The following is a 27,951-nucleotide window of genomic DNA, read 5'->3' as shown; positions in this document are numbered from 1 at the left end:
CTCATGTTATCTCGGATCAAGCAAGATTCCACCGCTTTTTGAAGCATTACAAAAACCTCAAGAACCTATGAAAGGAACACCATAGACAACAATCTCTCTTCTGGTCATGCTATACAAATGCTGAAAGGAAAGGCTATTCCCATCTATCATGTACGTTCTGAATATGGGAATCCAGAGATTTCCAACCTAAATGTTTTAATGGAGAGGTTATATATATTTAGTCATCTGCTCTTAATTGTGCGGCAGGCTGGCTTCCTTATGGCCAGCCAACACAAATATTAATTAAAAGTTCATTGTAGGGAGAGATTTTTTTAATGGCTCCAAATGAGGTGCTGCCACATTGAGGGCATCTACCAGTAGGTAATGAAGAACATTTGCTTGGTCATATCTTACAAGCAAAACATGCCAGATGGTTTAGGATGTGAATAAAAGAGCACACCATACATAAAACCCAGGACTCAAGAGTTTCTCAGCCTAGCTTCCCTTTTACTTGGTTTCTGCCTTGGATATTAACTACTGCCTGCCCTTAAATAAGCAGATACTTTGAGTCCTCCTGATCCTCTCCTTCACCTTGACTATGTTTGACTGCATCTGGTCCCTCCAATCTTTGCCTGACTGCTTTGGAACCCAACCACTGTCTGTTCTACATGGCACTCATGGCACTGAACCACTTGGACTAACAATCAACCAGTGACCCAGGTCTAAGGACCCAATGGTCTACAGCAGGACTGGGGAAATTTAGGCCTAGATAGGTATATGCAGCCCCCAGGTCTTACTATCTGGCCCCCAGGACTTTCTCTAGGTCACACCCTCACCAACTCAACTCTGCACCTTCAAGTGCTTTTGCTTGGTTGGAATGTATCCCTGAACTGCAATGACATGGCTTGCTTGCCAAATAGAGAGCTATATCATCCCCTCTCTGTAAAACATGTATTTAGCTTTTGCATGGCTATAATGTAGCCTACAAAGGAAAGAGTCACATTCATTGCTCTTTCTGCTTTTTGCCCCACTGTCATGCAACCCCCGTAAGATACCGTTAACCTGCAAGGAAATGCAGCCTTTGGGCTGAAAAAGTTTCTCTACCCCTGCCCTACTACAGCCTGACCCTACTGCAACCTGTCACCAGTCCAAATTTCTACTGTGAGGCAAAGGTGTCATGCACAGGACTACTTTTAAGTAATCTAACCTTTGGCTGATGCATTCCATAATTGAGACATGGCGTGTAATAATGGTGCCAGAGCTGGACTCTCACAAGTCCTAGAATGAATTAGATCCTCATGATAGAACTTTCTTTTACAAGCCCATCAACAGATAACCAGAAAGATTTAAAAAAAGCAACAAAACCTACCATACAGCAATCTTTAATTTGCTAAATAAAAGAGCATGCTTTAGGGCAATACTAATATGCAGCTAGTTTTTGTAGCCTATTAATTCTTGTCATACGCTTACACAAACACATAGATAGCAGGTGTCCAGTGTATTTTGCTATAAATACCAGATAAGTGGTAAAGTGGTTTTAGTTAAAAAGGCGGAAGTATGATTTTTGTGTGTGGATTTGCTCTGAAAGCCTAATCAACAAACTACTCATTCAAAGACCAACTGCAGAAGTAATTAACAATGAGTAAGAATCTGTAGGAGGTATACCTCAGGAATGTTATTAATTTTGTAAGTTCTATCAGCTGTTCTAGAGTCAGAAGCCTGGAAAATGTCACCAGCCTGTTATAAGGGAAAGGGGAGAGATTATACATATGTAAGAAAACACTAAAGAGAATCTTTCAAATACTTAATGAGAAAGGATGGCCTTGTGCCTAAGACACGGTTCTCACTTATGGCTGTGCTTGCAGCACCACATATCAATTAGAAAATGAATTTAACAGAGTTAATTAAACACAGGAAACGGGGAGGGGAATCAAAATGTTTATGTGCAAGGTACTCTTACCAGAAGAGTAGCAAGACAAGTGGTGCTATGAAAAGTAATATACTCTACTGATAAATGTGTACAGTACAGTACAAAAAATAATAATTCACTGCTGTTCATTTGATGAGAACATGTTTGGAACAGCAAAGGTTTTTTGTTTTGTTTTTAGTATCCAAAGAAGGACAATGTGAGGAAGGTCTCAATGCATAAGAGTTCAGAACAGAACTGGTTACTCATGTTCTAATTTTGAGAACCCTCTGCAGATGTGCACCAGGGGCAGAGCGCAGGCATGGGCGGGGCTGGCGCGTGTCCCTGGGGCATGGCACGTTGTCCAAAGGGGTGTGGTCACATTCTGGGGGCGGGGTGCGCCGCCTGCGGGGGCACCCGCGATGGAACCCCACCGGGATCACGCTGCTGGGGGTGGTGAGCCCCCCTCTTCCTCCGCCAGTGCAGATGTGCACACTCAGAATTCCAAGAATTAACTAACTAGAATTTTATCAGAATATACTGTTTTTATTTTATTAAATTATTTTATATACTACCTCACTGAGTTCAAGGCAGTTTTACCACAACAAAAATACAACGTGAAGTCAATAGTAACATATCAACAGCAATGCGGAAAAAGTCACAGAAAGCAATAGTATCAAAAGCAATATTGTCAATCAAAAGCTTGAGGAAAGAGGCGTGCTCAGAAAAAAAAACTTCAAAGAGGATAGCTGTCATCACCTCTTCAAGAAAATAGGTTCCATAAATATAGGAGTAACTGCGCTGAAGGCCCAACACACTATAAGGCATGAGTTTTTGTTTATTCTTCCCTATGCTCCTTGCCACCAAAATGCTGTCCCCACAACCCCCCAAGTCTATCAAGCAGGACAACCTTAATTAATGTTTTACCTATTGAAAGCCCAAAGGAAAATAGTCACTACACAATCAGAAGACACGTGATACAGCTCTCTTAGGACACTTAAAAATGTCAAACAGCAGTCTAGTGTTTGAATATTATCCTACCTCAGAAATCCCCTGCCTAGAAAAGACAGCCTGTTAGGAAGAGGTGTTCTGGCCTCAGCCTTCTGTTTGTTTTCTTCATGCAACTGGTTGTTTTGTTTTACTTGGTGGTAGAGTGATCAAGCATGCAATTTCCAGCCTGTATTCCCCCCCCCCCCGAATGTGCATTTCAGCTCAGCTCACAGTAGCCCATTTTCAGATCTGCTTCTTCTGCAATACAGTTTCTTCTGCCATTTACTTGATTCAGGAAGCCTAATCTAGAAAAAGCTGTTAAAGGCTGATCTTCAAAGCACCCTTCTGGCCTAAGCTCATTTCAATTACAAATAGCCAGTGGGGAGGCAGGGGTGGCCTACGCCAACAGAATTGCTTTGAGGACTCGCTGTGTCTGTCTGCTTTGAAAAGTCCCTGAAACTGTATCTAAACTCATCCCATGCGATCTTATAACCACAAGCAAAACCAAACAAATGCTACCTCAAAAAGCAACTACAAAGAGCAGAAGAGCACACAAGAGGAATCAGGATTGCTACATCTTTATAGTTTCCATATCATACTAGCTAATAGCCATTATCTTTATTAGCTCTTAACTGCTACTGTTTCCTTGTCAGAATTTGTATCCCAAGATGCCATTCATATTTCAAGTGGTCTGAACTGAGACAAAAATACTATTTCTTATTATTTGTATTACTACCATACATGGTCTAAACCACAGAGCCTACGGCTTGCTGATCAGAAGGTAAGCAGTTCGAATCCCTGAAATGGGGTGAGCGCCCGTTGTTCGGTCCCTGCTCCTGCCCACCTAGCAGTTTGAAAGCACGTCAAAGTGCAAGTAGAGAAATAGGTACCGCTCCGGCAGGAAGGTAAACGGTGTTTCCGTGCACTGCTCTGGTTCGCCAGAAGCAGCTTAGTCATGCTGGCCACATGACCCGGAAGCTGTCTGCAGACAAATGCCAGCTCCCTTGGCTTATAAAGCGAGATGAGTGCCGCAACCCCAGAGTCGTTGGCCAGTGTTAATATATACTTAGCATATCCTCAAAAAATGTAGGTCCAGCATTTCATTGTAAAGAGGGGATTGCAATTTCACTACCCTTTTGCTCCAGCTCCTCTGGTAATGACTGATTAATTGACTGGTCTATCAAATTTATGTCCCTCTCTTCCTCCCAGAGAAGCCCATAATGAAGTTCTTAGCTTCTTGCTGACCTTCAGCTCGGATAGCCTCAGAAGCCCTCTCTGGTTTTGATAACCAGGGTCTTGTTTCTCACTTCAGCAGGAGTAACTGCAAATCTTCTGTGAGGATTCTGTGTGTATGTGTGTGAAATGCATTTTGCCTAAGATGCTGAGAGGGATCATGTACTGTGTGGTATACAGCTTTAATAATTCAAAGTACCTGTCTAGAAGAAGTGTGGTTGAGATACAACCCTGCTAATACAGAATTAGTATAGTTTAGTAGAATTAAAACAGACTTTCCTTGGGAACTGTGTAAAAACACCCCTTGTTTGTCAAGGAACAAAGCTGACAGCCCTTTGGCAAAGCCTCAAGCAATCTGAGCTGTCCACTTCTTCTGCAGTAGCACATTTCACTCCACGCTGACAACTGTCATGAATTCTCTTGTAATCTTCCATGTCAGTTCTTAAATGCTGGCTGAATAATTCACCACTTCATACCAGGGAAGGAAACCGCACTGGCGAGACTTTCTCCTGTAGACAGAGCAAGCATGCCAGCTAGTGCATTCTTTGAACATATTATGTGAAGAAATACCTTTCGGAATTGATAGGCAGAAGGGGCCAACAGCAAACAAGCCCGGCCCTGCCTCCCATTCCAGGACTAGTATCAAAAACTTGGATAAAGGTTGGCAAGGCTGGAAGTTGGGGGTGGAACAGTTTCCTTGTCCCCACAGGGTAGAAGATAATGAATGCCCCCAAACCTGGCTGAGCTTCCTTCATGCTACATGTCTGTGCTTTCAGGTGCACCTCAGCTTCAAGCAGGTGACAGTGGCAGTTGCAGGCAGTATCGGTAGTTCCTTGCTATTATCTTTCCTCACGAGTAGCAATCATCCCTGAGAGTCTTGTCAGCCCCATTCTTCAAACAATCCATGCATAAGGAAGCTTCCAATATGTGGTACAATGCATTTGATCAGAGCAACTTGACTGATCCACACAGTGAGATCTCTCTCTCTCTTGTCTATTTATTGTGGACCTTTGTTTCTGTTTGCCCTGCGCCCTCTCTGTGAGCCTCTGCTCTGAGGCTGCCGCTTGCCCTCAATTCTGAATCACTACGCTGGCTGCCTCCTTCCAGAACCCTAACAATTCTGCCCACAATACTGTAATGTATTGTACTTGCCCTTCATTTGATTGTGCCCTAGTTGTACTCCATTTCCTGCAAATGCCCACTGATGTCCCATGTAGAAGAACCTCATTTGGAAGAACTGTCCTAAAGATATGAGGAAGGCAAGGCTAATCGTACAAACTAAACTATTATGTGAGTAAGTCTTTCTCATACAGTCTTATGAGTAAGATTATTAGGACTGAGGCTAAAGGGTTTTTGCTCTGTGCATGTGCAAGTGCTTGGAGGTTAATCACTTCAAGTTCAACAATCAATTAGTTAGCCTTTATTTACATACACAGATACCCACACAGGAATTACTGCATATTATATTCCATACAGTTTCTGCTGTTTAGTTGCAGATATTTTTTAACGTTCTGGTCACAATTTATGGCATCACCACAGCAGTTTCTTTTTCATTAGAAGTCACACTTTTTCAGACTTTCTAGTCAGACGCATTTTGTGTTTAATCAGAAACACAGCATAAATCTGCTGTGGTCTGTTGCAATAGAAACAAATCCTCCACAATCAGGAAATGTGCCAAGAAAGGCTCTTTCATTATTTACCTGCCAGAGTTGCACACCCATTTCTTTTGAAAGTAAAAGAAGGAAGTTTACTTATCGGCTAATATCAATACCACCAAGTCACAAACTAGGAATTCACACTGCACCTGAACACTCCTTTGAGAAAGAGAAATGAGTTCTTTAAAAAGTCTGTCATAAAATCTCTGTTGTATTTCATGATAGGAGCTTTCTACACCCCCACCCCTTTTTCTTTCTTAGCGTAATTACAGGAGCTTGGCTGCCTATTTCAAGTGAGAACTGGAATACTAAAACTCCAAATGTCTCTCCACAATGCAAGTTCATCTTTTCTCTTCTGTATCTGATAATGCAGGGTCCCCAATCACATGAAGCATTCTACTCATACTGAAGCAAAAGTAAATTGAAGCACCCTGCAAACCTTCGCTGCTCAATGTGGAAAAGGTGGGCAACTGCGTAGGGTGGGACCACAGCAAGTGAAAGAATGTCAGGGCCCCCATCCACACTTTGAGCAGCTGCATGTTGAGGCGCATTGTAAGTTCTTCCTAGGGGTGTTGTTTGGGAGGGAGGGAGATGAGACATCACTCTGGAGAGTTGTCTTTTGATTCCAGTTACTTAGCTCTAGACAGCCATTCAAATTTTGGTCATGGCAGCTCTAGGTTGGGTAGGATATGGGAGTCAATCTTCAATAGCCACGTTTATAGAGCATTTTGCTTGAATGATGAAGAACTATGGGAATCTTTACTAAGCTTTCAAGAAGTAGTCATAGGGCAAACAAAGTGGCTGTTTAATCTACCCTTAGAAAGTTAATCCTAAAAGGGAGGTCAAGATCCCTAGCTATTTACAAAGGGTGAGCCATTTTAGTCTAACGTGGATGAAAAGTTGGATGAATTATTTGCATCTTACTTTGGAATGGAAGTGTAGGGCAGATTCCAGTGCCTGAACTACTGTTGCAAAAAGGGAGTCTGAGGAACTGAGAGATGCCAGACTAGTCTTAATAAGACAAAATCAAAACTGACAAATCACCAAGCCCAAGAGATCTCAAATGTCTCAAAGGTGAAATTGCTGATCTTCTAACAAAAATATGTAACTTGTCCCCTCAGATCAGCCCCCATGCCTAAGGAATGGAAAGTGGCCAATGTAAAACCATTTTTAAAAAATAGGAATTCAAGGGGGGGGGGACCTGGAAATTACAGGCCAATTAGCTTAAAGTCAGTCCTGGGAAAACTAGTATTGTTAAAGCTAAAATAACAAAGCATATAGAGGAACAAGCCTTGCTGAAGCAGAACCAGCTTCAAGTAAGTCTTGTCTGACCAACCTATAGGAATTCTTGGAGAATTTTGAGATATTTGTGATATTGTTGACATGGTGTACTTAGACTTCCAAAAAATTCTTGACAAATTGCCTCACCACAACTCCTGAGTAATCTTAGCAGTCAATAAATAATTATAGAGGTCCTGTTGTGCATCAGGAATGGGTTACATAACAACAAGCAAAGAGTAGAAATAAAGGAACAGTTCCCCTGACGGAGGATGTATAAAGTGGAGTCCCCCAACAATCAGTACCGGGACTTGTGCTTTTTAAGTTGTTCATAAATGATCTAGAGTTAGGGGTAAGCAGTGAGATGCCAAAGTTTCCTGATGATACTAAATTGTTCAGGTTTGTTATAAGAAACAAGGAGTACAAACAGCTCCAAAAGGACTTCTTCAAACAGAGCACATGGGTAGTAAAATGACAGATGCAATGTAAGGTAAACAAGTGTAAAGTGATGGATGTCAGAGCAAAAAATCTTAATTTCAAGGGGTATGAACTGGCAGTGACTGACCAGGAATGAGACTTTAGGTTTGTAGTGGATAGCAAGCAAAGGCTTTGCAAATCCCACTGCCTTTTGGTTATGCCCATTCCTACTGAAGTCTACAGATTAAGAAAGGGGTTTGTCTATGGTTGGGGTTTTTTAAATAATGTGAATGTTTTTCCCTCCCAGATAACCATCTTGATATAAAATCCTTGTGATGAAAAGGACTGGGAACAATTTAACCATATGCAGGTAGTCAAGGTCAATGGCTATACTGACCGCACATGGCTATGGTATAGGTAAATGTATATCCCTGTTGCTCAGTGTTCATTAGAATTTCCATCTCAGATAGGAATCTTGGTGAAAGAGCATTCCTCACCCGCAACCCCACCCAACCCCCAGCATGATAGACAAACTTGATGAATGTTAGCTCTCCCCAGCATTTCAGTGAGCAAGAAAAATGGAGAATTGTTTGGGATATGGTCAATTTGTGTGCATTTCCATGCTCTAAGATTAGAAGAAATTGGGGGGGGGGGGAATCTGTGCAACATTTAATTAATTTGAGTCAATTAATTAATTGTTGGTATTTGTGTAGAAACCCAGTTCTGCTGCACGGATTGAGCCAATGGAAAAATGGGGGGTGGTGAATTTAGGAAAATGGGAGGTGGGAGTTACCATTTTTATGCTAAACTTTTGTCCATTTTAATTATCTCTCATAGAGACAGATGTATAGTCCTATATAGATTTTTTTAGTATGGCAGCGCAATACCTCAAGGACTGCCTCTCCGCATATGGACTGACCCAGACCCTGTCTGAGGCCCTTCTTTGTGTGCCTCTCCACAAGAGGTCTGGAGGGTGGCAACACAAGAGCAGGACCTCTTCTGTAGCGGCTCCCCATTTGTGGAATGCTGTCCACAAAAAGGTTCGTCTGGCACCTTCATTATAAATATTTAGGGTCCAGGCAAAAACAATCCTCTTCAACCAGATCTTTGGCTAATTAATATTTGATGGTCTTCTAAATGTGTTTGTGGGGTGGTGGTATCGTTTTCTTTTGTTTTAACTATTTATTTTGTGCTTTTATCCTGTATTTTTATCTTGTTAACTGCCCTGAGATCTTCAAATGAAGGGCAGTATATAAATTTAATAAATAAAAATAATACACTTTTTTGTAAACCGCTTTGAGGTTTTTAAACAATCAAGTGGGGTGTGTATGTGTGTGTGTGTGTGTGTGCGTGCGCGCGCGCACACACACACACACACAACCTTTTAGGAGACATTCCCCCACAAACTGTTTTACTGGAGTTCTTTAACCTGGATATACCTTGGATTCATACATAGAGAGCATCTGCTCTGCCTCTGAGCTATGGCTCCTTCTTCATTTATAAAGTTACTAATGTCCTTCAGCCTCCTTTTCTCCTTTTCTTCAAAGGGGTTTGAGGAAGAATAACAGAAAAGACCATACATAATTGCCACCTCCCAATGGCAAGGGGGATTTTTGAAGATCACAATAATATAATCAATAATATGATCAAAAGCTGTAATTCATTAGTTGTTAAAATATAACAAAGCACTAATTAAAAACATTTTTTAAAGTGTAAGGCATGCAAGAAAGAACACAAAGAAAATTGCTTTGTTGGTGTTCTTAAATTATTAATTGTCTTGCTTTCCCAAATGATCAAATTACTCTACAGCTTTAACAAAGTGGTGTTTCAAAAGCAGCTATCAGGTTTTTATCTCTCAAGGAGCGTAATAATCTCCAATGGTCAAGAGTGCAGCACAGGTTGACTGTGAAAGAATAGGCAAAGAAAATGCATTCCGTATTCTCTCCCAATGTGGACCTGCTCTTTGACATACAGGGGTTTTTATAAATGCTCAGTGCCCAATATCACACACCATGACATGGATATTACCCTGTTTCTGTGACTAATGCCCATAGTTAGTAGACTAATGTTAAGTACCGGTACATGTCCATTTTAAATGTCCTGTTTCTTTGCAATGAGATAAAAGAAACTCCAGGAAAAGGGAAAGGGGTTGGGAGTTACGCTGGCCAGTTGGACAACCCTGTTTTGATGGACAACACAGCCAGGGATACCAAATACACACAACTATACACCAGTGATGTAATTATAGCGCAGGGGTGGTGGGACCTTTTTCAGATGAAGGGCTGCCTTCCCTTCTGGGTAGTCTGTTGAGGGTCACATGCCAGTAGTGGGCAGGGCCAGAGACAAAAGTGGGTGAAGCAACCTACATTTGTGAGGTAGACTAGTTTCTACACACTTCTCTCTGTCCTCCATCCTGACTTGTGTCATGGACTGGTTGGATGCAGAGGAATGGTGGGAGGAACCAGCTGGAGAACGCCCAAGGGAAGAAGGCTCAGAGCCAAGGGATTGGTGATGGGACAACAATAAGAGGTCAGAGGGAGAAGACTGGGAAGAGGATGTGTCAGAAGCTGAAAAGGTAACAGGGCTTCATGAGCAGGAAGAGGCTGTGGCAGAGAGCAGCCCAGAATCAGAGGCAGAAGCAGAGGTAAGGGGCGGGGCAAGAGGCAGAGATGAGTCTGGCTGGTGAAGAGGCACAGGTGTCTCCCCTGCCTGCTGCAACAAGCTCCCGTCCCTCCTGGTCTCTCAGAACCAGGAGAGACATGAAGAGGGTAGAGAAGAAGTTGGCTTCATGCAGGTCCAGTCTCAGATTGCTTGGGGAAAACCCTGGAGAGGAGATGACTGGGGAGGCGGGGACCTTAAGTCTTGGCAACTGCTTCATGGGGACAAGACCTGCCAGAGATTATTAAGCCTGTGCTCATTAGGCCTGACATTCCTGTGCAGATCCTGCTTTTGCTAATAGAGAGTTAACTCCAAGCAAGAGATGTGAGAATTCAAGGACACATCCCAGTCAGATAAAAACACTCTAGGAGGATGCAGAGAAGGACCACCAAGGGGTGTGACTTGTAGATAATTCCAAGGGCCACATGTGGAAACCCAGAAGGCCACATTTGGCGCCTGGGTTTGATGTTCCATATCCCTTTTATAGACCAGGGCCACAATACAACATAGGCTTTGGGGGGCACTTAAACTCATTGAAATAAATGTGCTTAGGCATGTACTTTACAGGATTATGGCATTCATCCTATTTCGTATCAGATTTATTTGCAGTGGTACCTCGGTTTAAAAACAGTCCTGCTTACAAACGATTCAGTTTACAAACTCCGCAAAACTGGAAGTAGTGACCTGGTTTGCGAACTTTACTTTGGTCTAAGAATGGAATCCGAACGGTGGAAGGCCTCATTAGGGAAAGCGCGCCTTGGTTTAAGAACGGTTTTGGTTTAAGAACGGACTTCAGAAACAGATTAAGTCTGTAAATCAAGGTACTAATGTATTTAGTTTTGTCACTCAGGAAGCCGTGATTCTTCTCTAGTGTCTGTGCTTCTCCCCAAGAAAGATGCTGCACTAACAGTTCCTCACTGTAATGCAAGGAACAGCATGTGGTCCAAACATACGGAACATCTTAAAAACAAAAACAAAAAAAAACCTACCAGGTTTTATGCTTCTGTTAAGAACTGCCATCATTTATTAACCTGATTGAGATTAGTTTCAGCTATATTCCACTATATTTCTATAATTCAGGGAATATTACTATGTTTCCTATTGGTTAGCTGCTCCAGTTTGGACAAGCTTTCTAAAATGCCAAGGGAAGCAACATTCCACACACGTTGTTATGAACAAGAATCCTAGCAAAACATGATATTAGAATGCCTACATAAGTCACACCATCTTGTGAGGAAGCTTGTTTACAGATGTTTACAGAACTGTTCGTTCTGGCTATACATGTAATAATTACACATCAGGCATAACTAGAGAGCTGTCATTTGATTTCCCCCTGTAGGCCTTGAATTTCATATTTTGACAGTCAGTGGTGGGGTCCGACAAGACAGACAGAAACAGCAAGAACAAGGGAATAATTCACACCACTTCAGTGGCAGTTGACACTATCTGCAACGAAAGAATTACCACAGCAAATAAAGGCACTGCAGCTAAACCATTACTGATAAAAAAGCGTTTGGATAGTTTTATCTTACCTTGGCACAAGGGTTCCATAGCTAGTCTACCAACTATGCACAAACTCTCGGAGATAACTCCCTGCATTGTTAATCAGCCTTGCTCCAGAAGGCCCTAACTACCAGATGCGAGACATATGTCTAATGAAATTGTACTTGACCTTGTATGACTGCACTATGTTGAATAAAATTCCAGCGAAACAAATACCCCAAACAAAAACAACATGCACAGGTTCTAAATTGCACATGTTTACATCGCAGCAGTAGTTTCCAAAAGTACTACTAGATTTAAACACCCCCCCCAACAACTCCCAAGCCTATGTTAGCAGCACATGTGTAAATTGCACTTAAATTTGAGAAACATACACATCAGCTCTCCAAAATATAAAGCCTGACAAACTGGAAAAAAATGTGAATTTGTGAAATTGGATTAATTCAGAAAAACAGAAAGACCACAAAAAATTCAGCAGGCTAGAGAGTTGTAACGCAGTAGTAGAATGCATGCCACACACACCTTGGACTGAGACCTAACAGAACTACATTCGGATTCTAGCAAACTATTTATCTGACAGTCTGATCATCTCATATATTGGTTCTTATTTATTTACTTACTTACTTACTTAATAAAAGTATTCATGTACCACCATCTCATAAAACATCAGTTAGTGTAAAGCAGTATAATTTTTTTTTAAAAAAGGAACTATGTGACTTGCAAAATAAATCCCAGGTGATGAAGTTGGATAAAGAAAATAAGTTCATTGATACCTAAATAACATATTCTGACTAGCATAGTTCATATATTCAGAGAGCAATATGGGAATCACTCCAAAAGCTATCCCATACATGTGTTATATTGGAACTGGCCCTTATACACCGTATGACATCAAGTTCCCTCATAACTATCTGTTTTAACTATTAAGTAATTTGAAGCACAATCATGTTCACATATTTTCAGAGTACCAATGACACCACAGTTTACATTACCTTAAACATGTCTATGAAAAGATGAGCTGACTGAAATAAGTACAAAAACATTACTTATTTTAGGGCTGTATGCCTGAGCCTGGCTTCTAATTCCTGGATCCAGTACAGATTCAATGGGTGGAATAGCCAGGCTATAATGACCCACTAAATATGGGTCCCAAGGTAACAAAAGAGTGGCTTTGTGCCAGAGAGCAAATGAGTGGCCCTCCCTCCCTCAGCTGTTAGCTAGAAAGGCAAAGGAAGAGAGCAGAAAGTTGCAGTGCTGTGAGCTAGAAGTAAAGCAGTAAGCTGGAGACAGAGTCAGAGCAATGTTTGAGAGCAATGGTTTCTATTTGGCTCAAAGGCTGCGGCTATGGGAGAAAGATCACCCTTTTGAGGTGTTGATGCCATTATAGGCTCAGGTTGCATATATGTGCAAATAAACCATTTATCATGATAACACCACAGTCTCTGCTGTGTCTCATTTCCAAAAGGATGCACAAACCATTGGTGAGCGCCTGAAATCTTACACAGCTCGGAGATTGGCGTGGCATGTAATATTATTAAAAAAATAAAGCAAGCTGCCTTGTTTAAAATATGCATGTGTTATTATATATATTATATAAACAACTGCCTCTTAAGAATCAGCTGCAATTCATAAAAGAAAGTTGAAAACAACTGAACAAACACCAAGAACCTTCTAGTCAGGTGTAAGAGAGGATTTAAGTTAGCAAACAAATTATCTGCCAGATGGTAAGGTCATTTCATGCTATTCAAATTATACTTGTCAATAGCTTAAGAGAGCGCAATTTCTGTGATATGCTCCACTTATACCAGACAGTTTCCAAAAGCTTAGGATAAGCTTACGTTCACCTTTTGAATGCGGATGTGCCATATATTTAAGCCCCTATTTCAAACTGCTTGTGTGCCTACACATTAGTCATTTCCCCCCAAGGATGGTTCCACCTAGTCACTATCGACAAAAACCTGTAGCATCCTTACGAAATGTATCAGGCAGGCATCACTTGGGGAACTGCTGGCAAGGCCGTCAATGCCAAGAAACAAGCTGTGGCAAGCCGGCAAATTACCAACAGGCCAACCAGTAATGAGGATTAGCAGTACTTAAATAAAAAAAGTCCCTCATTTCTTGTTTTCTCAGCATTTCACTAGACATAAAATGCCCAACAAAGCCAACAGTGACTTAATAAAGCTGTGAGTCTTAAAAAAAGAGGCCATTTTACATATCTAAAGCCTCTCGTAGCATTTTAAATTAGGCAGAAAACTAATTCTGACAAGAGATAGACAAGCTTCTGGATGACCATCCTGGAACATGGTGCTGAGTTCCTACTGTGAGGAATGCCCAAGTACAGTAATTGACAGCAATTCTTGCTGAGTAATGAGGATATTGCAAGATATATGTATTTTGATGCAACACATTCTCACAGTAATTTATGTCAGCTAGCAATGAAATGTTGTGCAGACATACTTAAAAAAGCTAGTAGATTAAATTAGGATAAAAGGCAGGCGTCCTGATGCAGCAACACAGTAGAATGCTATAGGAAGTATAACAAACAAATCCAAACAAAATTAACTACCCTAGCAATATATAACAGTGGTTTTCAAAGGTTTTTTTTCTGGGCCACCCTGTCAGAATAAATTTTTTAAAGGTAAACTCTGATTTGTTATTGATAAGAAATACACTGGAAAGCAAAAAGAAACAACTTATAGCAGTGCTTGATTTACAACTTAGAACAAAAATACTTTATAATATTATTACGGGACATCCAGAAAGTAGAAAACAATGCAGCTATGTAAGAATACGAATCATTCCCAAAATATCCATATTCTGCTGATAAACAAATTATACTACACTACACTGAAACAGTTAAATGCTTCTTTGATGGTCCTTGAATATTCCCACCACATTTGCCATCATCTCCTGCCGTACTCCTGCACACCACACCCTTTAAGAACCACTGTTCTAGAACTTTTAAGGTATGCCAAGGGTTAACCCTTAGCTCTATGTGTGCAAAACTCGTGCCCTACCACTAAATTGTAGGCTCTTAGTTCAGGCAATAAGTTTCTGCCCTTTAACTCTTATTTCTCCAGGTCTCTTTTTTACTTGGTTTTGCTCCCATCCACCAATACATATATAGATAGTAGCCGTTAAACCTTTTATTCACGGTGGCAAAATTTCCTATCATCATAACACCTACATAGTAGATCTTGGGTGTTGTTGATGAGTCCCCCCTGTTTGTACTGCCGAAATGTTTTGGGCTCTATTGCCACTCAGATGGTTTTGAGACAAATCATGCTTCCCCAAAGAGCGCTGAAAAGAGTTTGGCTCTACATCACTTGCTTTGTACATGATAAGGATTATATGTTCATGATTACATATGTCAGCAGCAAGAGATCTATCGGGCCTTTCACTTTTCCTGTGATTGCTGTTTAGTGCTTGTCTCTCATAAGTGACAAAGTACATCACCACAGCACTACAACTTTAAATGTTGGGAGAGTCAACACCCTTCATTTTCCGAGAGTCTGCAAGTGGATTGTTAGCTCCTCCTTTTTTCCAGAGCAAAGTTTTTGCCACAAAATTACTGCATCCACTTAACTGTTTCTTAGGTGAAATAAACTGCATTTTTCTTGGGGGTGGGGGGGAGAGACGATAGTCCTGAAAGTGCCTTCTTTCTGAAGCACCTCTGAAAGCTGGGAAAAAAAAAAAACAGTCTAACCTTAACACAGTGGATTTCTGTTAGGGCTGTCACTCGATTAAAGAAATATTAATTGATAAGTTAGGTAAAAGACGTACAGAGCAATTCTAATGGGGGCCAGGAATGAAAAGAGCAGTGAAGTCAGCACAGCAGCTGAATACTGTCTGTTCTACTGGCCAGTGTGCAGGATGCTTTTATTTTATTTTTCTAACAACTGTAGACCTATCAGTTCAACAGTGAAACAGACTCCCACGTGAGGTTCTGGGTGCTCTTTCTTTGGAGGTTTTTAAAGCAGTGGATGGATGGCCATGATTTAGCTGAGATTCCTGCATTGTGTAGGGGGTTGGATTGGATGACCCCCGGGGTCCCTTCCAACTCTACAATTCTATTATTCTATACTCCAGGTTCCAATTCCTTTCCATGCATTCAATTTGCAGTTGCCAGAGTAAAAAGGAGGCAGATCTAATCACATCTTTTAAAAATCGCTCTCAAGACTTACTAATTTTGCTTTGACCAAATTAAACTCATACAGTTTAATGCAGTGTTGGCCAAACTTGGCCCTCCAGCTGTTTCGGGACTACAACACCCATCATCCCTAGCTTACAGGACCAGGGGTCAGGGATGATGGGAGTTGTAGTCCCCAAACATCGGGAGAGCCAAGTTTGGCCATCCCTGGTTTAATGTAACCTTGGCTATGGGAGACCGATAATGTTGCACAACCTTGTGAAGTATCACCACAGTATATATAGCTCAGTCGGTAGAAAATGACAGTCTTAATCTGAGGGTCATGGGTCATTGCAGAGGTTGGACTGGATGACCCGCATGGTCCCTCAGAACACTACAATTCTGCGATTCTATGAGTCACATCCCATGTCCACTCTCACACTGACAGTAATCACCTTTAGCTCAAAGCAGGCTTTGAAAGCCATGTTCTAACCTTGGTTTCCAAGCTTGCTTTAAGGACAAGAATAGTTACTGTTACCACTGCAATGCATCATGGGTAAAAAAGAAAGCATTTGAGCAAAAAAAGATGCATGTGTAGGGACATACTCCTTGCAACACACTTCCACTCTCCTAACCATGATAAGGAGAATTTTGGCTTGCATTCTAAGAACTGAGAATGAAATTCTTCTCATAAAAAAAGGCATTCCCAGCTCTTTGTCGCTGCAACCACCAGAAAACTCCAGAAAGCCATTCTTGAGTGGCAGGGATCCTGTGTAATGCTGTTCAATGTAGTTCAATAGATTTCAACCAATGGGGAGAAATCAAAGGGCCCATCTCTTGCATCAACAGAGGTGGCTTCCACTTGCACTATTGCTCTGTTGGATTCAAACCAGTAGCCTGCACCTAAGCCATAACATTCACCTTTGCTTCAAATTACTGCTATATTTTAAGTCTCTTTCTCAGTTTTTCCTTAAACAAAAATTTGAACACCCGTAGAAGTCTATCATGTCATAGAATTAAATTCAGTGGGGTTTTTTTCATGTTATATTTATTACACAGCAGATGATGGATCAGCGTCTCCTGCATGGGGGACATCACTATCTAGGCAAAAGTGTAAAATAGACCATGCATTCAGAAGGGTAGGATAATCCAATAATTGTATGACCTGCAGTGATATCATGGCAACGATGTTCCACACTTATGGAATTTATTTCCCTAGCGGCAAGGAGGAGGCTACCAGAACCATTTATGTTTTAATCCCTCCTTTGTTGACACCTGAAGCCAACCCTTTCTTTCCCAAGCAACAAGGTAACAGTGAACTATAAAAACAAGTCCTTGCAAAATTAGGCTGATATGTCAATCATAGAAGAACTGGTTGCTCTGCATAATTCTATCAAAACAAGCCTTCAGACCTCCATGGAACTGCAGCCCAAAAATTTAATAACTGAAACAGGAGCAAGGTCACTTACATAAAGCCAGAGTCTGTTGCAGTTGAACAGGAGCTGGTGCTTAACAAGACGTATCAATGGTCTGTCAAACCTCCTACTGCCAACCACGGTTTCTGTGATGATAGTAGCCCTCCAGGGTTTCAGGCAGATGAGACTTTCCACCAGGCTGCCTGAGATCATTTAACTGAGAATTTCATGGGTGTGTAACCACCACACAAATTCTGCCTCCTTCTGCTTATAGTTGGTATGGAGAATAGTAAATGGCTGAAAATACACTACAGGCGCATGTGTCTTGTAGGCAAGGTAAAATATTATGTGTCAATCTTGCTTACTGGCTGGAAGGAAAGGACACAACAGTAAAAGGACCCTTTTGGGGAAGTGGAGGAATACAAGAAAAAATGGGTGGAGCAGTAGGAACAAGAAGTTCAAGTAAATTGAAAGAACTGGGAGGAAAAGAGGAACTCAGCGATAAATCTGAACATTTGATATTTCTACTTTTGGGGAATTGAATTGGGACTCACTGTTCTCTGGATGAGGGCCAGAGCATTTTCATAACAAATCTGTACCCATAATTAAGATTCAGGCACTGGGTGGGATCTAAAGTTAGTTGCAAACAGTTACCATTGAAATCAATTGGACTTGGGTTAGCCATGCCTAATCATGAGTATTTATTTCCATGGGAGCTCAGTGCAACAGAGTCTGGTATCTCTCCCCCCCCTTGCTCATGCTAACTTTCTTGCATTTCTCACTCAGTAGCATTAGAGTTCCAGTCGCTTTCACCACAAAAAAACAATATTTAGGGAGATTTTTGTTAAAGCAAGCAAGCAAACAAACAAACCTATTTCAAACTAAAGGTAAAGGTAAAGGTACCCCTGCCCGTATGGTCCAGTCTTGACTCTAGGGTTGTGCGCCCATCTCACTTAAGAGGCCGGGGGCCAGCGCTGTCCGAAGACACTTCCGGGTCATGTGGCCAGCGTGACAAAGCTGCATCTGGCGAGCCAGCGCAGCACTCGGAAATGCCGTTTACCTTTCCGCCAAATAATGAAAGCAAAAGTACTTGCAGAAGAAGAGTTCAGTGCCAAAGAAAAAATAAAATACCTAATCCATTATGATCTTTGCTGGTTTCTACATCACATTCATACAGTGAGCCACCAGACACCACCTTTCTATCAGAATAGTATTTTTGCAGAGGATTTGTACTGGAATACCCATATAACTAGCTATATTAGCTACCAGTTCACATATAAATATTCATTCTTATATTATACAATTTGAACTTCTAGAATAAATCAGCCTTGCAGCAACCAGTAGGTAGATTTAAAATCAAATAAATATAATAATTCAAAAGATAACACATGGTGACTACATGGCAACTATCAACATTTTAATTTATCACCTCAGATACCGTTTTCAAAAAACAACTGTTTCTCACAGAATTCTACTAGAATTGCAGTTTGTAGCTGCTTGGTCTCTCTCTTCTTTTTAAGATACAGTGGTACTTCAGGTTAAGTACTTAATTCGTTCTGGAGGTCCATACTTAACCTGAAACTGTTCTTAACCTGAAGCACCACTTTAGCTAATGGGGCCTCCTGCTGCTGCCGCGCCGCCGGAGCCCAATTTCTGTTCTTATCCTGAAGCAAAGTTCTTAACCTGAAGCACTATTTCTGGCTTAGTGGAGCGTGTAACCTGAAGCGTATGTAACCCGAGGTACCACTGTATTCACTTAAAATCAAGGAAAGAATAAACAGGCAAAATATTTCAAGAAAGTAATAGTCCAATTGTGTGCCAAACTTTTGGGATGTGTTTTGGCTTCAGCAGTATTATGTACCTTCAGTAACTTCCTCATAAATTAACTACATTTTTAATTAATGTAGTAATATGTGTTTCATGTAGCTCTCTGTGATGAAATATTTTAAGTTTTTCTCTGCCTTTTAGCATGGGGCAAGCTTCAGCTTGACAAAGCTTCAGATCCAGTATCCAATAAGTTTATTAAGGTTATTCAGTTTCAATATGATTTAATGTACCTGATGGTTTTATGAAAAGCAAGAATTATGCCAACTCACTTATTGGGCTCAAATGTTGTTGATATGCTGATATTTAATATTTCCTGTCAGTTTTCAATTTACTTTTAAAGTTTATGTTGAAGGTGTAACAAATATCCAATGGTCCAAGAATTGATGTTTCAGTATCTAAATGCTTACAACACCTTAGCGATTCATAACTAAAACACTGCAGTGGTATGACAGGCTGCAATCCTATGCAGCTTTCAGAATACAGTGGAATTTACTTGAGAATAAACATTTCTAGAAATGTGCTCTAAGAATATGTTTGTAGACAGATACATGAGTAGAGGATCAGGCAGTGTTAGAAATGTGCCAGGTGCATTTTGCAATTGGTACAGGTCCAATTGTGACCACAATCTCTGGATGCCAGGCTGATGGCTGGGGAAAGCAAAATGTCCCTTAGGGAAGGATTTGTAATATTTTCCTTGAAGCTTGAATTTGTTTTATTCTGGATTATTTTATTTGATGATTTAATGTGCTGCAAACAACTTTGAGATTTGTTATTTAAAATATAAAGTGGTATAGAAATGATGATAATGATAATAAATCCAATTGAAACATTGGAACATAAATCCTAGACATTCCACTGTGGCAACCACAACCTAGGTTTAAGGTGCCATTTGGAGATTAGCTTTTATATGTGAGTTTCTAACACTGGGATCAGGGTGACAGGATCTCATGATTTTTGTAAACATGAAGGACAGCTGATGAGGCAAATACACCTTTGTGTGTTCCACTTTACATATGTGCACTGTGATACCTGATTTGGACAAAGATCCTTTGTATATATAGAGAAAAGGTGTGGGTGTGTGCGTGCGCAATAGTCACACCTAATCAAAGACTTCATGCTCCACCCCACCCCCCAATATGGGAATGTGTTCCATGTAAAAATTAACCTGTCTGACATAGCCCTTGTTTTGGGCCTGCATGAAGATGTTTAGGTCAATGGGGCAAACCTATGGATACAAGCAAAGAAAGCCAAATACACTGAGATCAATAGATTTGTGTACAGTGGTACCTCGGGTTAAGTACTTAATTCGTTCTGGAGGTCCGTCCTTAACCTGAAACTGCTCTTAACCTGAAGCACCACTATAGCTAATGGGGCCTCTTGCTGCCGCCATGCCGCCGGAGCACGATTTCTGTTCTCATCCTGAAGCAAAGTTCTTAACCTGAGGTACTATTTCTGGGTTAGCAGAATCTGTAACCTGAAGCGTATGTAACCCGAGGTACCACTGTACAATAGTTAAATGATAAATGATAATGTTGGAACCTTAACATGCTTAGCTTTCTTTGGATAGCAATGGGAATCAAGATGATATGCTTCCTGTCCACCCACTGAAATCTTCAGAATTATTATAGTGTGAGCACTAATAAACAGCTCCTTCCTGTCTTATTACCCCAAGCAGTGGCATCTGAGGTTTGTTTTATGACCAACTCTTCATCTTCTGACATTAGATAAGAAGCTACTTTTATCTATCAGTTGATTCAGCTTGTTGATGGCTCTGTGATTGTCACCCAAATACAAGCCACTGCAAGCCCAGAGAATGGAGTGTATTATCTCTGGAAATCTTTAACTAGCGGGAAGTAACAATTACATGCTAACCACAATTAGTCACTTCTAAAGTTGGGCATGAAACCTAAGTCAGTTGTCAAGTGGAATATAGCATGGTTGTTAGCACCACTTTCACTAGTCCAGCAAATATGAGGAGCACACTGAATTTGGGTGTGACTTGTGCCACTGATCTCAGTATGGCCATTCAAGCCACAAGCGCTACATTCTAATTAGGTGTTGATAGAATCAGACTAATTTGAGTAACGTTCCAGGACAAAGCAGCCAGAGAGAAACACCTCCCAAAACGTTATTTGCACATGCTGAAGCCATTTCTCCCCAAAGTGAAAAGACTATCTGGAGTGAAAAGCATTACTAACAAGATCCTGTTCACAATGGGTCTCAAAAGGTCAACAAGAGTTGCAGCTGCCCAGGAGACCTGCAATAAAGACAGTGTGGAGAGGGACTGCAAAAGGCTAGGCACTGCATTATTGATGCACAGTATGGGCTTCGATTTATAAAGAGTTAAGTCCACAGTTTAAAATGAAAGCCGAGCTTAAGGGCCAAGTTTTTGTTCAGGAGCTTTTTTAAAGGGTTATTCAAAATACCAATATAGGGAATGAGCCTTCAAATAAAAATTTGCAACTTGTAAGCATATCATCAAAATCACTGAATCATTTAAAAGCATAGCACTTTAATACAATAAATGCTTGCTAGCATATAGAACGAACACACACACAGGCATATTATACTTGGCTATTTAAACAGCACACAAACTGCCTTGCTGAATCACACCAAAGAAAATTTCCCCCCTAACACTAACCAGCCAGATGTCCCCAGGAAACTCATAAACACTGCACGAAGGAGATAATCATCTCCTGACATTTGTCCCCTGCACCTGGTAATCACATCTGTCATTTCTAAGAACTCTTCTACCATTTCTTACCATCTCCTAACCTTGGATCAGAGTGCAGACTTTACTGAAACTACATTCAAAGCCAATTTCGTGTAACCATTGCAATTCAAACCTCTAACTTCAAACCAATCTGCTTGTAACAAGCCTCAGAAACAAATACAACTGATGGAACAGGTCTTGCCCATGAAATCATATGCAAAAATACATGTATTAAGACACAATCCAGCATGGATTAAGCACTTTTAAATCCCATTTATTTCAACAGAAGTGTGTTAGCTGCACATGGAAAAAAAGAGATATCAAATGTGCTTAAACTTGGCACAAGTATGGTTAACTTTTTAAGTGCCATTACACTTTATTTTCCTGCAACAGGCGATCAAGACTACCCTTCCAAAAAATTGTCCTTCAAGATCCAATATTGCCTCAGAATATTTCTAGAGGCCCATTTAATTCTGAATGTGAACAATCTTCTTTTCTCTGCTTCAGATCTAGTGGTGCATTGTTCCCACAGCAGCATCAGTCTAATCCTCACTAATATAGCAAATGCATTTAGATTCACTTTGGCTAAGCAGAATCTGCTGTGTTAATCATCAAACAGGATGCTATGGAATTTGGCCTTGAAGTATTATCCTCTTACTAAGATGTGTTTGGAAAGAATGGCAACAGATGTACAAAAGGAATTGATTCTGGCGAGTCTTCTGTTTTGCTAATAATAAGTATGACCATTAATATTTACAAATTTGGCTACTAAAATGCTTAGAATGCAAAAGAAATTCATACATTTTTCATATCTTTGTGTAATACCCCACTGTGATTTTACAATGGAAGAGACATATTTTATGCAACATTAAGACACATTAATCTTAAAACATGTTACTCTTCTTCCTTATATATATATAGGGTATATATATAATATCCAAACACAGGCAGACATCTCTTGCTAGAGAAGTCAGTGAAGCTTCCTCTTACCTTGGACATATATCAATGCAAACTGTTGCTAGGTTTAAATTAATTACCAGTATTATGCTCAACATTCAAATAGCTTAATCCTACCCAGCAGCAAGAATGCAGACACATTTAAGGTTTTTTCCTAAACAGAAATGTTTCTGTGGATCAAAATAAGATTGGTTAAATTCCACTACAAAGTAATGTCAGGGCAAAGCACACAGCTTTTCAAGTTTCCATGGCTGCTCTCCAAAAATTTACCCTCCCCCCTCAAAAGAAGTCTCAGGGTATCAAAGAGGCACAAAGTCCACACTTGCCTATGCCAACATATTTGGCCACTAAACAACTTTCAGCCACCATTTGTAGCTACTGTCTGTAGTCACCAAAATTAAAAACAAACAACGTGCTTCCTTACCTGAAACCGACACTTTCATTATGGCTTCCAAGGGTCTGTTGTTGTCCAAGTCACGGCTAAGCTTAAGTTCTCCAGTAGCAGAGTCCAAAAGCAGCAGATTTAACTCATTGCCCTGGACAAAGGTGTAATCAAGTTGGTCCGATATATCAGGATCATGAGCAGGGATCTTGCCAATCACTCCAGAAGGGAAGCTATTAGACTTATTGGTGACATAGTTGTTGAAAAGGATCTGGAAGTCTTGCAGCACAGGAGGGTTGTCATTCTGATCTTGAAGGCGTATGTGTACGGTGGCTCGGCTCACAAGTGGGGCTGAGGTAGCTTGCACCACAATTACATACTCTGTCTGGCTCTCATAATCTAGATCCATCAGGGCTGTGAGATCACCATTAAGAAGGTCAAGCTGGAAGACCTCAGGGATGTTCCCTTCCACGATCTGATACATGATTTGTGCATTAGTTCCCTCATCGGGGTCTACAGCACTGATCCGGGCTACAATGGAACCTACGGGGCTATTCTCCTCCACAAAAATATCAAATTCATCTTGCTGAAATACAGGTGGATTATCGTTGATATCCAGCACAGTAACCTGAATATCCACAGAGGCTTTGAGGGGTGGGCTGCCCCTATCCACAGCAAAAGCCTTCAGGCTGTAGACAGCCACATTTTCGCGGTCCAGCTTGCGCAGCGTCCGTATCACCCCTGATGTGGCCTCAATGTAAAAATCACCATCACCATCATCACCACCCTGGAAGGTATAAAGGATGCGGCCATTAGGGCCAGAGTCACGGTCAGTGGCAGACACCTGCAAGACACTGGTGGAGAGGGGCACATCTTCGAAGACAGAACCCTGGTAGCGGTCACGAAGGAAACGGGGAGTATTGTCATTGGAATCCAAAATGAGGATCTCCACATAGGTGGTGTCAGATTTCTGAGGGATCCCATTGTCCTGGGCTGTGATGGCCAGTGTGTAAGAGGCTTGGTCCTCATAGTCTAGCTCCATCAAAGTTGTGATTGTGCCCGTGTCAGGGTCGATGCGAAATTGAGGGATGTTATCCTCCAGGATGTAAGTGATCCTAGCATTCTCCCCAGTATCCTCATCAGTGGCACTGATAGTTACAATGGGTGTGCCAATGGGCTTGTCTTCACTGACACTCACAGTATAGTGGGAACTTTGGAAAACTGGTCGGTGCGTATTGGCATCTGTGACATTGATGAAGACTTGGACAGTGTCAAATAGAGTTCCGTCGGAAGCAGTGACAGTCAGCACATACTGCCTCTCTTGCTTGTAATCCAGCGGCAAGGCCAGCGTGATCAGCCCACCTGCACTCTGACTAGTGATAGCAAAGCGGTTCCTTGTGTTGCCACTAGTGATCTGGTAGGTCACCACACTGTTGACATCTTTGTCCACCGCCGTCAGTGTCAAGACACTGCTGCCTACTGTTGCGTCCTCATTAAGCCTGAGCTGGTAAACTTTTTCAGTGAAAGTAGGGCTGTTATCATTGACATCGAGGACAGTGATGGACACACTGGCTGAGGAAGTCATGACAGGGACGCCATTGTCCCTGGCCTCCACCCCAAAGTGGTAGTTCTCGACAGTCTCCCGGTCAAGCTCAGCTGACACTGTAATCCACCCGGTGCTATTGTTGATCTGGAATGGGAAGCCCATGTCCCCACCTGGAGACACCGGTGCAGAAGGGTGAGGCAGCTCAATGAGTTTGTATTCCAAGCGGGCATTATCCCCAGAGTCAGCATCTACTGCCTGAATGTGTAACACTGAGTAACCCAGAGGGACGTTCTCTAGCACAGTGGCTTGAAAAGGAGTGCTTACAAAAATGGGGGCATTATCATTGACGTCCAAAACTTGAATGGACACCATCCCACTAGAATTTATCTGTGGAGGCCGCCCGGCATCCTGGGCCTTGATCCTCAGTGTGTATTCTCGGATAGTCTCATAGTCCAGGGGGTTGATCAAGTCAATGGAACCAGAAAAAGAATGGATGTAAAACTGTCCCTTGAGGTTCCCGCTCACGATACTGTAGTGCACCTGGGCGTTGTTGCCACGGTCTCGGTCTGTAGCTTGCACCTGCAGCACTTGGCTATTTACCGGGGCGTCCTCTGGGATCTGCACCAAGTAGCGTTTCTCGCTAAACTGCGGCGAGTTGTCATTCTCATCCTCGACTGTGATATGCACCGTGACTGTGGCGCTCCGAGGACCGGGCTCTTTACCTTGGTCGTTGGCTTCAACCACAAGATGATATTCAGAGACCTCCTCTCGGTCCACAGGGGCACAGGTCCTCACGACACCAGAGTGAGGGTCAATCTCAAAGACTCCCTCCCCAGCACCCGGTTCCAGGATACGATAGAGCAGATTAGCGTTGTCCGGGGCATCCTCGTCCGTCGCGCGAATCGTCAGCACCTCGTAACCCACCTCCAGGTTCTCCCGAATGTTCTCCCGGTACTCCGGCTGCTCGAACACCGGGCCGTGGTCGTTGGTGTCACTCACCGTCACTGTCAGGAAGGTGACGGCCGAGCGGTGCCGCGGCACACCGTGGTCCGCCGCAATCACTTGAAGCACGTGGGTGTCCTTTGTCTCACGGTCCAGGCTGCGGGTGGTGACCACCACACCCGTGTTGGCGTCGATGGCGAAGTAGTCGTCGGAGCGCTTGTCGAAAAACGCCTCCATGGAGTACGTCAGGCGGCCCGCCTCACCCTCATCTGGGTCGTGGGCTTCCAAGGTGATGACGGCCGTGCCCGCCGGCTGGTTCTCCGCAATGGACACTTGGTAGTTGGGCAGCTTGAACTGCGGAGGGTAGTTGGCGCTCCTCAGCGCCCGTTGTGGCGGCGATGGCGGACCCCGGGGCCAAGAACCCCGGCTGCCCTCCCTCCCCATTTGCCATTCCTGAGAAGCCGCCCGCCTCTTCCTACCCAACCTGTGCTGCCCTTCTGGCCCACCTGCCACCCATTCCCTTCCCTCAAAATGGCGCCCACCAAATTCGACCAGGACCTCCCCGGGGCCCCTGGTCACGTGACAAAGAAGCCTCAGGCTTTCCCTGCCTTTTCCCTCAGGGCTCCTGAGGGGAGGCCCGTCGAGGCACCGGCAGCGAGGGAAACTCGTCAAGGCCCGCAGCGCCTCCAGCAGCGGCGTCTCCTCTTCCTCCGTCCCTTCCTGAGGCTCCGGGGCGGCGGGGCAGCGAGGCCGGCCGCGCAGGCTCCGCCTCAGCGCGGAGCCCGCGTCGGGGAGGGACAGTTGCGCGGGGGCTCCCGCCCGTCGGCGACTGAGGCAGCCGGGCCCGTGCAGGTAGGCCGCCAGTCGTAGCGTGAGGGAAACGCCGCCTGCGCGGGAAACCAAGCGCAGGCGCAGAGGCAGCGGGTTGGGCGCCCCGGCGTCGCCGCACCGCGCGGGCACCGCGGTCCTCCTCAGCAGCCCGCCGGGCGTCACCTCCACGGCTCCCCTCAGCGCGCGCGGCGTGCGAGCCTCGTCCAGCGCGTAGAGCCACCCGGGCCCCACGGACACGTCCAGCAGCGGGGCCCCGGCGGCTTCGTCGACGTGCAGCTCCCAAGCGGCGGCGGCCACCGCGGGGCCCAGCAGCGCGAGCCACGGCAGCCAGGCGGCCACGGGCGAGCGGCGCGGCATCTCCAGGGCGGCCGCGGGGCGACAAAATCCATCCACCCGGCCGCGCTGCTGCTCATCCGGCGGCCGCGGCGGCGTCCATGAGCGCCGGCTTATGTGCCCCCTCAGGAGGGCAAACTTTCCTTTTTATATCAAGTTCAAAATGGCTCCCCGTATCCCGCCACCGGAGGTGAACCTGCTGCCCCTCTCGCCTCAGCCCGGGCGGCGGCTCCTTTCAGCAGCTAGCTGCCCTGAAGCATCGCTCCCTCAGGCGCCCGGCACTCGGGGACAGGATTCCCCCGCCAGTGCCCTGGCGGATCCCAGGCAGTCCGTCGATCTCCTCCACTTCTCGCCCCTTTTCACGGAGCCATCGCAGACTTTCAATCCCCGGCGACGGGAAAAAAAAAAAGCCTTTCGCAACCGTCCGGGGTTAAGTTTGGCTTCCCGGCACGTGCGCTGGGGAAAAGTTCGCCGCCGGGCTCTGGATCTCCGCTTCTGATTCCTCCACCGGAGATCTCTATGGAGATCGGCCGCTGCAAAAGCCGCCCCCGAGGAAGCAGGCAGGCGTCGGTGCCCGAGGAGGAGTTTCCTGCCTTTGCGCGATCTCCTCGCCCCTTTTCCCTTCCTCCCGCGGCAGATCCCCGGCGACGGATCCGTCCGGGGTAAGTTTGGCTTCCCGGCACGTGCGCTGGGGAAAAGTTCGCCGCCCGGGCTCTCCTGTTTTGCAGCTGATTCCTCCCCACCGGAGAGCTCTAGGGAGATGGGCCGCTGCAAAAGCCGCCCCCGAGCAGGAGGAGGCAGGCGATCGGACGGGCAGGCAGCCGTCGGTGCCCGAGGAGGCGTTTCCTGCCTTTGCGCTCAACGGAGCAGAGGCAACCTGCGCCGAGGGAGAGGCGGGGAATCTGGGACGAGGGAGCTGCCGGCGAGAGGGAGGGAGAGGCGGTCCCGGGGCGGCTCGGGCCCCTTTTGCCTCGCCTGGTCGGCAGCGGCCCCTGTCGTCCGCAGGGCAGGAGTTTGCCGGGAAGGCGCATGGGCGGCGTATAGATAATAAACATTAATTTCCGATGCCCAGAGAGGATGGTCAGAAGGCACCTCCAGGATCAGGAGCAGTGCCTGATTTACTTATAAACAAAACAGGCTAAAGCTTAGGGCCCAACACTTTTGGGGCCCCCTAAAAAAATGAAAGGAAAAAATCCCTGGGTGCACATTTCCAAAATATAAGATAAAAAACAAATAAAATGAAACCTACATACAGCA

At 43.8% G+C, this 27,951-nt stretch overlaps 1 protein-coding gene across 4 annotated transcripts in view; it reads right to left on the bottom strand.

Annotated features, from left to right (window-relative positions):
- Positions 1 to 27,329, bottom strand: part of CELSR1 (cadherin EGF LAG seven-pass G-type receptor 1) — a 148,316-nt gene extending 120,987 nt beyond the window's left edge. For 3 of the 4 annotated variants that reach the window (XM_081929114.1, XM_081929115.1, XM_081929116.1), the window contains exon 1: positions 23,085 to 26,851. In XM_081929114.1, coding sequence (XP_081785240.1) covers positions 23,085 to 26,718 — 3,634 coding nt within the window. In that variant the 5' untranslated portion in view covers positions 26,719 to 26,851. Of the gene's footprint in view, positions 1 to 23,084 lie in introns of all 4 variants that reach the window. The other variant, XM_081929117.1, reaches the window with a different exon arrangement.
- Positions 27,330 to 27,951: the final 622 nt, after the last annotated feature.

The sequence above is a fragment of the Podarcis melisellensis genome, assembly GCF_964234715.1.
Source record: "Podarcis melisellensis genome assembly, chromosome: 10".
Classification (NCBI taxonomy): Eukaryota; Metazoa; Chordata; class Lepidosauria; order Squamata; family Lacertidae; genus Podarcis; species Podarcis melisellensis.
This window is presented reverse-complemented; position numbering and strand designations above follow the sequence as displayed.